Below are 14,486 nucleotides of genomic sequence, written 5' to 3' on the forward strand. Positions count from 1 at the left end.
TGTCCTCTTCACTTAAGGAGTCAATATAAGTACTTTCATTAGTCAACTTCTGGACTGAAGTCTTTGCCTCTTCTAGTACAATTTCAATGGATATTTCTGAGTGATCCAAGGGCAATTTCTATTGCTGGATAAAGATCTACTACTGTTGAAGCAGAAGCTTGGGATGACATTGTTTAATGACCCAAGTGGTTTCAACAGTAGACTTACAAGAGAGAGAATCGCGATAGTCTTCTCTGAACTTAGTAACAAAAGTAATTCACCAGCCTCACTACTTAGATCTGTCCTATCTTGGTGGATACTTTCCAAAGCCAGTAATAACAGTTGCAGTAATTTTAAGACAACAGCCAAGAAACACTCATGAGAAAGCACATGTTTTCCCAGGTTGGACTAATTTGAACTTCAATCCCAGTGTATCTTCTATTTGTTTCCAAGATGTTCAGTCCTTTTGGAATCTTGCTGAAAAAAAGAGTATAAAAAAGCCATTAAATGTGTGGCTTTTTAATGACTTTTTAAGATTCTGCAGCTTGTACTAGCGCTAGCTGGAGTACATGGCCTCTGTAGTGTGTATAGGAGACATTAGGGTTACACTTTTCTTTCAGCAAAGCTTGTACTTCACCATGTCTTCCAGAGAAGTTTGTAATTCCATCAAATGCACAAGCAGCCATCTGTTTGGGGTTCAATTTACAAGCATTTAACTCTTCTAAGATGTCACAGATACAGCTGATGTGTCTTCTATAATCTGAACATCTAGAATGCATCTACTGGCCTACCACGGACATCAAGATAGCATATGCAATGACTTAATACTTGATGCCTGTTTGCATTGGTGCTTCATCAGTCATGTATGCACATATTTTGAATACTGTGAGAGAGTTCTTCACTTTTTCAACTGCTGAGTCTTTTCATTGTCGCACTGCATGCTTCTAGAGCAGGGGTCAGAAACCTTTCAGAAGTGCTGTGCCGAGTCTTCATTTATTCACTCTAATTTAAAGTTTTGCGTGCCAGTAATACATTTTAATGTTTTTAGAAGGTCTCTTTCTATAAGTCTATAATATATAACTACACTATTGCTGTATGTAAAGTAAATAAGGTTTTAAAAATGTCTAAGAGGCTTCATTTAAAGTTAAATTAAAATGCAGAGCCCTCGGACCGGTGGCCAGGACCCAGGCAGTGTGAATGCCACTGAAAATCAGCTTGCGTGCCACCTTTGGCACGCGTGCCATAGGTTGCCTACCCCTGTTCTTGGGTGACCAGAGAGCAAATGTGAAAAACCAGGACAGGGGGTAGGGGGTAATAGGAGCCTATATAAGAAAAAGACCCAAAAATCGGGACTGTCCCTATAAAATCGGGACATCTTGTCACCCTACCCTGTTCTAGAGAGTCAGCTGAGTTTTTTCAGAAAGATAGCGAGCATTTGTCAGTCTTGTTTGAAACCAGTGTCCAACTTCAGGATTAACAAGAGACAATGCACTTAATATTGGCCTCCAGTTTGTAGTGTGTGGTATCTTTTACTTAAATAGAAAGGATGGTGCAACAGCCATGTTGGTTCACATAAGAATGCTGGAGACAACTCAGTTGAACAGCCTCATTAAGTTCTTCTAAAATTGGCTTTGACAGTGACTGGCTTATAAGGCTTTCTGCATGTTGATGCAGTCCAGAGGCATGGTGTTTTGCAGCCTTTTCATACAGGTTGTCAATATTGGCTTAGCGGATCAGTCTGGCAAGCCAAGCTCCTCCACTTTTACTATATACATCCATGATATGCCCACATCTTGAATACTGTGTGCAGTTCTAGTCACCCCATCTCAAAAAAGATATATTGGAATTGAAAAAGGTACAGAGAAAGGCAACAAAAATGATTTTCAGCTTGGAAAAGAGACAACTAAGAGGGGATATGATAGAGACTTATAAAATCTTGACTGGTGTGGAGAAAATGAATAAGGAAGTGTCATTTATCCCTTCACTTAACACAAGAACCAGGAGTCAACCAATGAAATTAATAGGCAGTAAGTTTAAAACAAAAGGAAGCATTTCATCACACAACGCACAGTCACCTATGGAACTTTTTGCTAGGGATGTTGTAAAGGCCCAAATTATAAAAAGGGTTAAAAAAAGAACTAGATAAGTTTCTAGAGGTTAGGTCCATCAATTGCTATTAGCCAGGATGGGCAGGGTTGCAAAACCATGCTCTGAGTGTCCCTAGCCTCTGTTTGCCAGAAGCTGGGAGTGGATGACAGGGGATGGATCACTCGATGATTCCCTGTTCTGTTCATTCCCTCAGAAGCACCTGGAATAGTCACTGTCGGAAGACAGGATACTGGGATAGAGGACCATTAGTCTGAACCAATGTAGCTGTTCTTACATAAAAATAATTATAATAAAAAAGTTTAGTACAGAAACTCCCCAAGATAATGACCTCTTGAGATAGCGATGATGTAAGATAATGACCTTGGCAAATAATGCATTTTAAAAATCCTGGCCTACTAGGAAACGTATTTATATATGTTTCCCAGTCACAAATCTAACATTCTATAGTGAAGTCACTAAAGCATAGTCCAATGCTCTGGCTGCTGTTTTTTGTCATGCCACCGTTCATGCTACCTCTCTGTCCTCAATGGCCCTGCACTGTCACCTTCTTCTGCCACCTGCCACTGTAGGGTGACCAGATGTCTCGATTTTGGGGTCTTTTTCTTATATAGGCTCCTATTACCCCCCACCCCCTGTCCTGATTTTTCACACTTGCTGTCTGGTCACCCTATGCCACTGTAACCTCTGCAAGTCAGTCTCTCACGGTACCACCCAGCTGTCCGTGATTTCAGTTCACAGGGTCAGGGGAACCTCGCTGCTAGTGCAGTTTGGGCTGTCTCTTCCCCAGAAACACTGTCCCACAGCAGGTCTAAGCACTTAGACCTGACTATCAGTGATTTCAGCTCTAGTGGTCACTTATGAAGCCTAATCAGCTCTCTCTCTAAACAGGAAAGAGCGGCAGGTCAAATAATGCCTGTGACTCTTAGGCAGAGCCCACACCACCAAGCAAAACACCATGCCCCACCCTCTCTCACTTCACTAGGGTATGGCATCCAAACCTCCTGCTTAGGGAGTGCAGTTCAGTTGGGGGTAACCAGTGCTTAATTAGTAATGAAAGAGGTGACAGGGCTCAAGCAAGTTTGTTACTTTCATAACTGATGTGACAAGCCCCGAGGTCCCAGGGCTATGAATTGCCAAGCCTAGGGATGCCGGGGCTCAGCCCTGGCACAAATTAAACACTGAGGGAGACCCCCTTATTCAGTCAGGCTAAGTACAGTTCTGCTGCCCTTTACTCATACAATAAGGATAACAACGTTTCATAACCCCCACATTTAATACTTAAGTGATTTGTAACCCAACACCAGCCAAAACTGATCACTTGGGCAGCACAGCTCTGTCTGCTGGATACCTAGGCAGAGTAGGTATGTTCATGTAAAGACAGTCTGGTCCTGAAGCCTTTCCACCCACCACTGGCTCATCACTAGCTGTCAGGGGAGAGCTCATTCAGACCTTGTTTATAAATAATCATTTGAAATGTGCCAACATTGTCGTAAATAACAGCTGTATGAAGAAGCTAGTCTTTGTTCATAACTTTTCAAACCCATTATGCTTTCTCAGGCACAAGTATTTTCTCATATACTGTATATGCTTTTAAAGTGTATAAATGTTTCTATTTCAATTAAAATTTCCAACCAATGATTACATTGGCAACACTGCATGTAATGGGGTGGGGAGGGGTGTTGGGGAAATTCATGGGGCTGTACACCCCCTCTACGGGGGGTGTAGGAAAATCCCAGCATCTGATTTACATGGACAACTATAGGGAGGGTCGTGCACGCAACCCGACACGTGTTCACATCTCAGGGTGCAGTGGCACGTGCAGAAAAGCGGACCTGCACAATCTAGGCTGAAGATCTGCCCTATCTGACAAACACACTGTAGACCTGTGCCTGATCCATAACAAAGACTTATTCAGATAGCAGTGACGCAACAGTCATTCTTAGAGAGACCAAATTCAAATCTCTCCCAATTCAAGGAAACACGGAAAGGCTGCCAGATCTGCCTATGTCAGTCTTAATCTCAGATGTTTTCCTTGCAGTGTGTACTGGAAACTATGAGTGACAGGGCATTTTGTAACCTGCAAGCAGGGCAGCAGGTAAAGGGTGGGGGTTTCTTTTAACTCGTTCAACTGAGCAAGCATTTCAGAGAACTAGGGGCCTGAGCTAGCAAATTCATCCATGCAAGAGTGGACATGGCTGGAGCCAATAACTAATGGCTTCTTGCCTGAATAAGAACTGTGAGATGGAGCCCTAGTTTTGCCAAATTAGCGTGCCTGTAAAGAGTTAAAAGGAATATGGAGAAAAACCACTGAATGTTGTAAGGTCTCAATATAGATACAAACAGTCTACTGCTAATTTTCTTTCTGGCTAACTGATTGGAAGGAAGAGTTAGTTGTTTTTTTTTTTAACATGATGCAAATGAGGCCACAGACAGGTGGGGAAATGTGCTGTGTGTCATCAGCCACCTGGGATCCATGTGCCAGCATGAGCCCAATGTTTCTTAGATGGTTTGAGTCCAAGATGATATTTTGCATGCACAGTGAGGGCACTAAGACTAGTTATGCAATGGGGTGCCAAGCTTCGAGAGAGAGTATGTGTGTGATCTGAAGGAATAAATACTGGGTTGGGGGGTTCGAATCTAGGTCCTGCCACTTAATTTACTGCATGGCCTTGAGAAAGTCAAGTCAGATCCCTGCCAGGGCTGATCTCAGGGATGTGGTGAGGGCTGAATGATGGTAAAGTGCTCTATAAATGCTAAGCACTGTTGTTATTCCCGTGTGAGCAGAGAAGAGAAAGGCTAGGCGGCAGCTTACTGACAGCACTTTTGTCCCACTCCACAGAAATCCCCTGCTTCCCAGACTGAGCTCACCCCTGCCCTTTCTGTCACCCTGAGCTCCCTCAGAGGACTGCACTGCACCTAGCAGTTTTTCTCTAGTGAGGAATTTTTGTCCTTGATATGATTAGGGGTGCTGTGCTCCTGCAGGAATCTCCTAATCTCCAAGCACACAGCATTCATTGTGTGTGCCCAGGGTTGGGTTCTTGCTAAATCGCCAGGCTCCCCGGGAGGAGAATCCCTCCCCGCACTAATGGCATCTTGTAGCAATCTGCCAAGACAGTTCAGCTCTCCCAGGCTGCCCACATGAGTCAGGGGACAGAGTCATGCCAGCAGGGCTGGATCAACTTTTTGAGCACCAAGGTCCTACAAATTAGCACCCCTTCCTTCCCATGTCCTGACCCTCTTATTCCTGACAGGCCTCTTTAGAATCCCTAATGCAACAGATTAATCCAGTCCCCCTTTGGGCAGGGCAATGACCCTGTCACTGGCCTGAAATGGGGCAGAGCCCCGTGAACAAACAGGCCAATGCTGACAATGTGGCAATGCACATCCACTGGCCCTGCTCCCCCAGCCCCAAAAGCACGTGCACATTTCCAGAAACACATGGCTCTCCCACGTGTTTCTGCTCCAGGGGCTGTTTTGTATCTCCCCTAAAAGAAAAGGGAGCAAAGAAATCTAAAAGGCAGGAATCCAGGGAAATCCCCATGCAATAATAAAATCCCCAACCTTACTCAGAGAGCTAAAGGGACCAACTTCCATGTATTTTAAAATATTAACTAATTTCCAGGCTCTTCTGGGAGGGTGCCCTTTAAATTGGATTTTTAAAATTCCCTTCAACTTTGTATAAGGGGTTTCCTGCTCCCCCCCCCGGTTGATGTTTAAAAGGGTCTTTTGCTAACCAGTTGCCAGAGAAACCATGAAACTGGTTAGACACAAAGGCCCAGATCCTTAAAGGTTTTCAGGCTCCTAACTTCCAGGGATTTCAGTGGGAATTAGGAGCCTACATACCTTTGAGGATCTGGGCCAAAGGGCTGTCAAACACACCAAGTAAACAAACTGGAAAATCCAGAGACCATTTCTTTTTTTTCCTAACGCCTTTTAGCATCTTAGGCCCTGGTCCTGCCAAAATTTACAGGCATGCGTAACACCCACCCACACACACACGTACACTGGCTGCAATGGGATTTGTATTTATCAGTTGTATTACTGTAGTACCCAGGGGCCCTAATCATTGAATCTGTTGTGCTAGCCATTGCACAACACAGAGCAAACTCACAGATGAAGCATGGGCATTAGGTGTTACTTGTACATGTACTAGTAGGTAGAACAGATTGGGATTTTCAAATGGATAGTGTCCCTTTAAGGGTCCCATCATAGAGCTAGCCAAAGTTTTCTGCCTTTACTCTATAAAGGCAGGGAATGCATTGATGCAATTGTCCATTGGGATGTCCTTGAAGATGGCCTGTCAATGCTGTTTGGACCAGAATGAGCCAGTTTTGGGAATATTTTTCTGGAGAAATTGGGATTAAGATGGATCCCCTGACTGAATCACAGCCTTACCTTCCTTTTGAAGAATTCAGGGTGGAAAGCTTACCCCCCCATGTTCTGACAGGAGAGGCCAGCCTGTGAAAAGCATCCCCTTTCTTCTCAAGGGAGAAACCTCTCTCTGGTTTGGAGAAATTAAGATGTTTCCCTTCTGTGCTGAAGCAAGAGACCATTTGGTGAAAACAGTCCCTGAACAAAAGCTGGGAAAAGTACTCTTAACTGAAGGTGGATGAGTAAACCCGATGCTGCGCGGGAATGCCTGGTTTGAAGGTTTTTAATCCCTTGTATTCTGCAGGGGGAGATCCGGGTAAGGAAACAAGGTCTCACACAGAACTGGGAAAATCCCTCTCTTGGGGAATGTGTATTGAAAGCATAACCCTGTGTATTCCTCAGGGGGCACAGAACATCCTCCTCCTCAGGAATGTATTTCCCCCTAAGCAGGGAGACCTTATCTTCTCTAATGCAGGTTCTCCGTTATTGTCTTTTTGAGAGTCCTGAGAAAGCCACCAGCTTCCCTCTGAAGAACTGACACGTTCTCACCTTCCCCAAAGACTGGCCTATGCCACTGGCACACTGGGCCCCCGCACAGCTCAGACCCCGCCCCCCTTTCCCTTTGCCTCTCCAGATACAAAGAGAAGAAAACTAGAATGGAAGTGTAGCTGAGTGGAGGTTCCTTTGCCATCCCAGCATCCTCTGTTGTCCCAGCCCAGAGCATCAAGGGGTTCCTTATGAGGAAGCAAGACGCATGAAGTGGACAGCAGCACGGCCCTGGTGCTGCAGTGAGAAGGACCAAGGCAGGAACAAGTCAGGGTGCTGGGGAGGGGGGAAATGAGATGGGTGTGAGGAGACAAAGGAAACAAAGGTAAGGGGAAGAAAGGCTGAAAGTATCTTTCTCTCTCATGTTTCCAGAGCCAATGGCACTGCAACCACTTACACACAGACTTTTGCCCAAAGTAAGATAACAGGAAAAGAGAACAAGAGCCAGCAAGACAGGTGGGGAGAGTGAGGAGGAGCTGCTCCTTCACCAATGGCCTTTGCCTTTAGAAAGTGGTAGCAGGGGGACATTGAGGCCTCAGTAAGTGCTGTCCTAAGTGTGCCATGGCTGGGTGTAGTAAGGCTGCAGATGGTGCTCTAAGAGTTTGCTTTGGTCTACACAGGCAAACCCAAAGTGGGTGAGAACATAGACTAGGTGCAACTGGGCTGTGATTGGCTTCCCCATGAGGGAGATAACTGTAAAGCCAGATCTCCAGCTGGTATAAATCAGCCTTGACTTCAGTGGAGTGACCCTGATTTACACCAGCTGGGGATCTGGCCTCACTGACTACAATGGAGTGACACTGCTTTACACCAATGGGGACTCTGTCCCACGATGTAAAAAGGCCATAGCGAAGCTGGTGATTTTAAGACCTCCCAATCAGTGATTAAAGTAAACTTCAGGGTGAACCAACCCCCTGGGAACAGCACCTTCACTTCTCAGCCTGAGTAAGCAGCTGGAATCTGGGATCATTCCCTGTTGTGCTGACTTTGGCTAGCAATGACCTGAATGGTAAACCCACTTACTCTCTGCTGAAGAGCTGGCTGACTTTCATAAAGTAGGCAGGTGGTAGAGCTGCAGAATGACAAGGTGGGACTGGCTCCTGAACTGGAGCAAGGAGTCAAGCTGTCTCTGCCTGTCCATTGTGGAAGTGGAGGGCAGGCAGATATAGCACATGTGTATGCATCTCTTTTAGTGCTGTGTGGACACTGCATGACAGATAGAGGTGCATGAGTCTTTCTGGCAAAAGGGTTCATCCAGCACAGCTCTATCTCTGCCACATTAAATCCCATATCTGGCTGGAATGTGGCCTGGTTAAGATTCTCATCTAGGCATCTCCTTCATTAACCAGGGACATGGAGTCTCGCTCTCAGCTTGCTCTCAGAATTTTGTTCCCTCCTGCAGCACTTTTCAAAAGAGAGGCATGTGGAATTGGAAAACAGCACTCAAAAAAATAAAATAAAAAATCCTAGTCATTCCCCTTTTTCTCAGGAGATAAAGCCCAACCCCTGCTGTAATCTCCCTACCAGACAGCTGGTCACCTCAGCAGGTGTGGAAAACATCAAATCAGGCAGAGCTGAGCTAGGACACCTGAACCAAGCTTTTAACCCCGGCAGGGTAGACTCCCCTCCTGTTCAAAAGCACCAAGCTGCAAGGTCATGTTATTGCTCCTAGATTTTAAGGCCAGAAGGGGGCAATTAGATCACCTAGTTCAGTGATCCTCAGACTGAGGCTCACGAGCCACAGGTGGCTCTTTAATGTGTCTCCTGCAGCTCTTTGCAGCACATGGTATTAAAGCCCCGTGGGATTTAATTATTGACCAATTTAAGTTATTAACCAGTCAGGATGTGCTTTTCCTATGTTATTAACCAATTGTAGTTGATAAAATAATACTTGGTCAGTCATTTTGCAGGGAGAATAATATATGTATATATATTCTAAATATTTCCCTGCTGTACTGTTTAAATATGAATATACGGTACTATAGAAAATAAACAATGAACTCACACCCCTGTGGCTCTTTTGGGTAATGCTGATTGCTAAATTGGCTTCTAAACCACTGAGGTCTGAGTATCACTGATCTAGTTTGACCTCCTGTATATCACAAGCCAGAGAATTTCACCCAATTACCTCTGCTCTTGTATACAAAATTGAGCCCTCGCTCTTGTATAGAAAAATTTCTGGATGCCTGGGGCCAGATTCCCCAGCTGGTGTAAACCATCTACAGCTCTATTGGAGTCAATGGGCCAGATCCCCAGCTGGTGTACATTGATCTCAATGGTTTTACACTAACGTACACCAGCTGGGGATCTGGCCCATTGAGGCCATCAGTAGCAATCATGGACCTCATGCCTTCTTCCTGCACTGAACCAGTGCAAGGCTGAGGCCCCACTTAGGTCTTACTTGGGGCCCACAGTGTTTAAGTAGTCAAATATCAGAGGGGTAGCCGTGTTAGTCTGGATCTGTAAAAGCAACAAAGAATCCTGTGGCACCTTATAGACTAACAGACGTTTTGCAGCATGAGCTTTCGTGGGTGAATACCCACTTCTTCGGATGCAAGTGGTGGAAATTTCCACCACTTGCATCCGAAGAAGTGGGTATTCACCCACGAAAGCTCATGCTGCAAAACGTCTGTTAGTCTATAAGGTGCCACAGGATTCTTTAGTGTTTAAGTAGGATGCTGAGTGTTGCCTCAGCCTTGTTCAAGCCCCTGGCATTGGGGTCTGACCCTCACAGTCACGAAAGCCTGAAATAACATTGTGGAACCTTGCCCTGGCCCCTCAAGGGAGGGGGATGCAGGTTCCAATCACAGAGACTTGTTGGCTCTTTAGAAGTATTACTTTAGTGCTGCCACCCCAGCACATCACCACAGGGATGAGCGACCTCCCGTTCCAGTAACAGAAGAATCGTTCATGGGAAGGAGGTGGTGCTTGGAAGCGGGACAGGTTTCTTCCCATGCTACATGACTGGCCAAATTCAGACCTGGTGTAAGCAAGTAACATGCCACTGAAGTCAGTGGCGTTGTGTCTGCTAGATTTGACCCAGTGAATTGTGTCTCTAAAACTCAGTTCTGACGCTGACCAATCTGCAAGCACAGAAGGCCTGGTAGGTTCTGGGTCACCAGCAGACCTGAGCCATCACGGAGCTGGATTTTCATAGGCACAGACTGATGGCTGAATAATAATGAGAAGCAGGGAATGATTCAGGGTGCATTTTCAACTGGGTGCATGTAAGGTATGTGCCCAAATCACTGGCCTCTAGGAGTCGTGTGGCTCTGGGACCTCCCAGGCACTTCTATGGATACTGAACTCTAAGACCCAAGAGAAGAGGAGCATTCCAACCCTGATATTCTATGACTTGAGAATGCCTGCTGTCAACTCATCACCTGGCAACTTGGTCCCCAAAGACTGCAAGCCTAGCCATTCCTGTGGGCCCCCTCCATTTGCCAGCACTCCCACCCTCTTCTGCTAGCCACATGCCCTGATGGCTTCAGAGTTCTACATAACCTAAGAGCTCAGTGAAAACTCTCTCACCCCCACCCCACCTGTGGTACCTCCGGGAGCTCTTTAACGGGACCTGGTTTTATAACCCCCAGCTGGCAAAGCACAGGATCGGGGCAAGTAGAAAAACCTAAGAGGGCAGTGGCAGGCATGATGCGGTGCTGTGTCTGCTCATAGGCTCCTCTGCACAGAAGGGTTGTCCCTACTTATCTGGGCTGTATCAGCATTCCCTGGGGGACCCCCTAGCCTGTCTCTGCCAAGGCTCCCTGCTGCTTTGCAGCTGCTTTGCAATGTTTTGGCTCAGGTTTCAGTTAATCACTGGTTTTCCAAACACATTGATTTCCCGTCTTCCCCCAGAGCACTGGTTTGAAACAGTCAGAGGTTTAATCCCAGAGGTTAAAAAAGAAAGAAATCCCCTGCCTGAACTTGGTTGCTGGCTGATTCAGGCTGCCCGCTGTGGGGTACAGGGCCAGTAATGCAAGGCACTCAACAAGAGCCGAAATCAAGGAAGGGAGGGAAGCAGGGAGCAGACAGCTGGAGCTGGAGCCCAGCTGATGAGCATGACCTACTGGGGTCAGTATCTGACACACTCTCTGCAAATCATGTCATCCCCCTTCCCTTTTGTACACTTGTCTCTTTCCCTGTGCTGCTCCTCCTCGCCGAGCCCCCAGGATTGTGCTCCTGCAGTCCAGTGTAAGCCCTGATTATGCTGCTCAGTGACACAAGCTTCCTAGGTCCTGTAGGCTGGGCCTGAGATGAAATGGCAGGGGAATCTGGCTTGCCACATCATATCTGCTAATTCTGAGCAGTTCAGTGACAAGCTGTTACCTGACATGAGTAACTACCCTGGCAATTAGCAACACCCATGTAGTGTGTGGTCCAACAGCAGGGTGGCTCCTTGCATCAGGGTGAGTCAGTGTTGCCCAATGCATGAGAAGCCTCAACAGTTTGGAAAGGAGAAGCCCTAGGACCCCTGCAGAGGCCAGCACAACAAGCAGGCACTGCCCATGCCACCGAATCACAACCAGCACTGACCTGGGGCCTGATCCTGCACCATTAGTTCAATGGATTTTAGCCCGTGGCTTTAATGGGAGCAGGATCAAGCCAGAATTTTCAGACAGGCTCAGCACTCACAACTGGGGGCAATTTTCAAGAGCTTAGCACCCATCCGCCCCCACTGAGACAAACGGAGAATCCTCCATTGTGACAAATGGAGAATCCCCCATTGAGACAAACAGAGACTCCCCCTACAGAGACAAATGGCAGCTGAGATATTGAAAAGCTGACCCCCATGCTGAATAAGGAGCACCCAAAAGTCTGCCCCCATGTGTCTTCCCTCCCCACATTTCCCTCCAGTGCCCTGCCATCATCTCCAGGGGCAAAGTCCTGATGTCCGGACTCCATCTGGATTTAGTCCTTAGTCAGGCAAAGTCTCACTGGACCAAATTCTGGTCCCATCACAGTCAAGGGACTTTTGTCACTGGCATCAATGGAACCAGGGCTGGGAACGCTGATTTTCATGCTTGTTTCCCTGAGTATTAAGGACTGGATGATGCCAACATTTGTCCTTGTGTATTTTAATACCCTGCCTAGTATCTCTCCTAAGTGGCAAGGCGAAAGCAGCAGAACATACAAATCTGTACTCTGGAAGCAGTTAACTCTTCTGCTGCTTGGTTTTGAAGGGCCAGATTCTGAGACCTTTACTCATGCTAGGTAGCATCTTACTCCATAGCTGCTCTCATGAGTTGAAATCAATGGCAAAACTCCCATTGACTTCAGCAGGGACAGGATGTCACACAAGCATTATTCCACACAAGGAAGGGTAGCTGGATCCAGCCCAGAGCTATCTGAATAATTACATGTCTCCTATTGCCCTGGAAAGTCAGTGTAAAGGTGGTGCTTGTGGTGCTAGTCACCATACAAACAGAACAATCTTTGTGGAGCGTGGCAGGACCTCGCAGGAGACTGGAGGGGTTCTACAGAGCAGTGTGGATCCTATACAGGGGCTGGGGGGAGCACTCCTACATGTAATAAAGATAACACCAGGCATTTCTTCCATTGAAGGCTCTCAAAGCACTTCAGAAACAACAGCCCAAACCCTGTTAGATAGGGCAGCCTGAGCCCCATTTTACCAATGGGACACAAAGGTACAGAGACTGGCAGGGTGACATATCCAAAGTCCCTGAACACGCTGGCGGCAGGGGGGCGCATCAAACCTTCAGGACCTAATTTCCAGGCATATGCTTTGTCCTAAGTACAAGCTTCTGGCACCCCTCTCCTGGGCTTCAGCACAGCAAGGTGCGCCAGTATGTGCTTCAGGTTACACAAACAGACCTGATTCAGAAAAGCAGCTCTGCTCAGGACTGCATGTATGCTTAAGGCAAGTGCTTTCCTGAATCAGAGTCTTGTTGAATTGGTGCCTTAGACCTAAACATCAAGCCAGTGGAGCTCCACACAGGCATGAGAGTGGATCCCTCTGCCGATTCAGGGCCTACAATTGTGCTGTACAATTTGATGGAAGAAGTAGATTGGAGGTGGCAGACTGAATGCATGGAAGGGCATCTGCAGTGCTGATGGCACATGTGCACCTTGTGATGGACCAGACATTGTCTTTGGACAGAGGCTGTAGGAGAAGTGGGTGTGACTGAGAGGTGACCCAGGCACAGGAAGGAATGGCTCTTGCAGTTTTCTTGGAAGCAGCACAATGCTTTAACAGTCCAATGATGCAGACTATTAATACGGAGTCTGTTTGGGCAATGGTCACATTGGGGAAGAAAACTACCAGAGCCTCACCCGGGATAGTGATTGGGGTGTGCTATAGACCGCCAGGATCTAGCTTAGAGATGGATAGAGAGCTCTTTAATGTTTTTAAGGAGGTAAACACTAATAGGAACTGCTTGATCATGGGGGACTTTAACTTCCCGGATATAGATTGGGAGACAAATGCTAGTAATAATAATAGGGCTCAGCTTTTCCTAGACGTGATAGCTAATGAATTCCTTCATCAAGTGGTTGCTGAACCGACGAGGGGGGATGCCATTTTAGATTTGATTTTGGTGAGTAACGAGGACCTTGTTGAGGACATTGTTGTAGGGGACAACCTTGGCTCGAGTGATCATGAGCTAATTCGTTTCCAAATAAATGGGAGGATAATCAATAGTGCATCTGAGACTAGGGTGTATGATTTCAAAAGGGCTAATTTTACTAAATTAAGGCGACTAGTTAGGGAAGTGGACTGGGCTAACATATTTAGGGATCTAAGGGCAGATGACGCCTGGGGTTACTTCAGGTTGAAGTTGCAGGAGTTGTCAGAGGCATGTATCCCGAGAAGGGAAACGGCTCGTAGGTAGCAGTTTTAGACCGAGCTGGATGAGCAAGCGTCTTAGAGGGGTCATTAAGAAAAAACAGAAAGCGTACCAGGAGTGGAAAATGGGAGGGATCAGCAAGGAAACCTACCTTATTGAGGTCAGAGGGTGCAGGGAAGCTGTGAGAAAGGCAAAGCGACGAGTGGAGATGGACCTAGCGAAGGGGATTAAAACCAATAGCAAACGGTTTTTTAGCCATATAAATAGGAAGAAAACCAAGAAAGAAGAAGTGGGACCGCTTAAAACCTTAAACGGAGTGGAGATTAGGGATAATCTTGGAATGGCACAATATCTGAACGAATACTTTGCCTCGGTCTTTAATGAGGCTAATGAAGGGCTAAGGAATAGTGATAGAGGACCGATGGGAATGAAGATATGGGGTAGACATTACGGTATCTGAGGTAGAAGCCAAACTTGAACAGCTTAACGGAAGTAAATCGGGGCCCGGATAATCTTCATCCTAGAATATTAAGGAATTGGCGAGGATATTGCTAGCCCGTTAGCGATAATCTTTAATAAATCCCTAAATTCGGGGATTGTACCGACTGACTGGAGATTAGCTAATGTAGTTCCTATATTCAAGAAGGGGAAAAAAAGTGACCCGGGAAATTATAGGCC

At 46.4% G+C, this 14,486-nt stretch overlaps 1 protein-coding gene across 4 annotated transcripts in view; it reads right to left on the reverse strand.

Annotated features, from left to right (window-relative positions):
• SNED1 (sushi, nidogen and EGF like domains 1) overlaps nucleotides 1-14,486 on the reverse strand; it is a 142,717-nt gene that overhangs the window by 108,448 nt on the left and 19,783 nt on the right. For 2 of the 4 annotated variants that reach the window (XM_039487512.1, XM_039487509.1), the window contains exon 1: nucleotides 8,029-8,618. The exons of the other annotated variants lie outside the window; for them this stretch is intronic. In XM_039487512.1, the coding sequence (XP_039343446.1) occupies nucleotides 8,029-8,295 (267 nt within the window). In that variant the 5' untranslated portion in view covers nucleotides 8,296-8,618. Of the gene's footprint in view, nucleotides 1-8,028; nucleotides 8,619-14,486 lie in introns of those variants that run through there. 4 annotated transcript variants of the gene reach the window in all.

Source organism: Mauremys reevesii, linkage group 9, assembly GCF_016161935.1.
Source record: "Mauremys reevesii isolate NIE-2019 linkage group 9, ASM1616193v1, whole genome shotgun sequence".
Taxonomy (NCBI): Eukaryota; Metazoa; Chordata; order Testudines; family Geoemydidae; genus Mauremys; species Mauremys reevesii.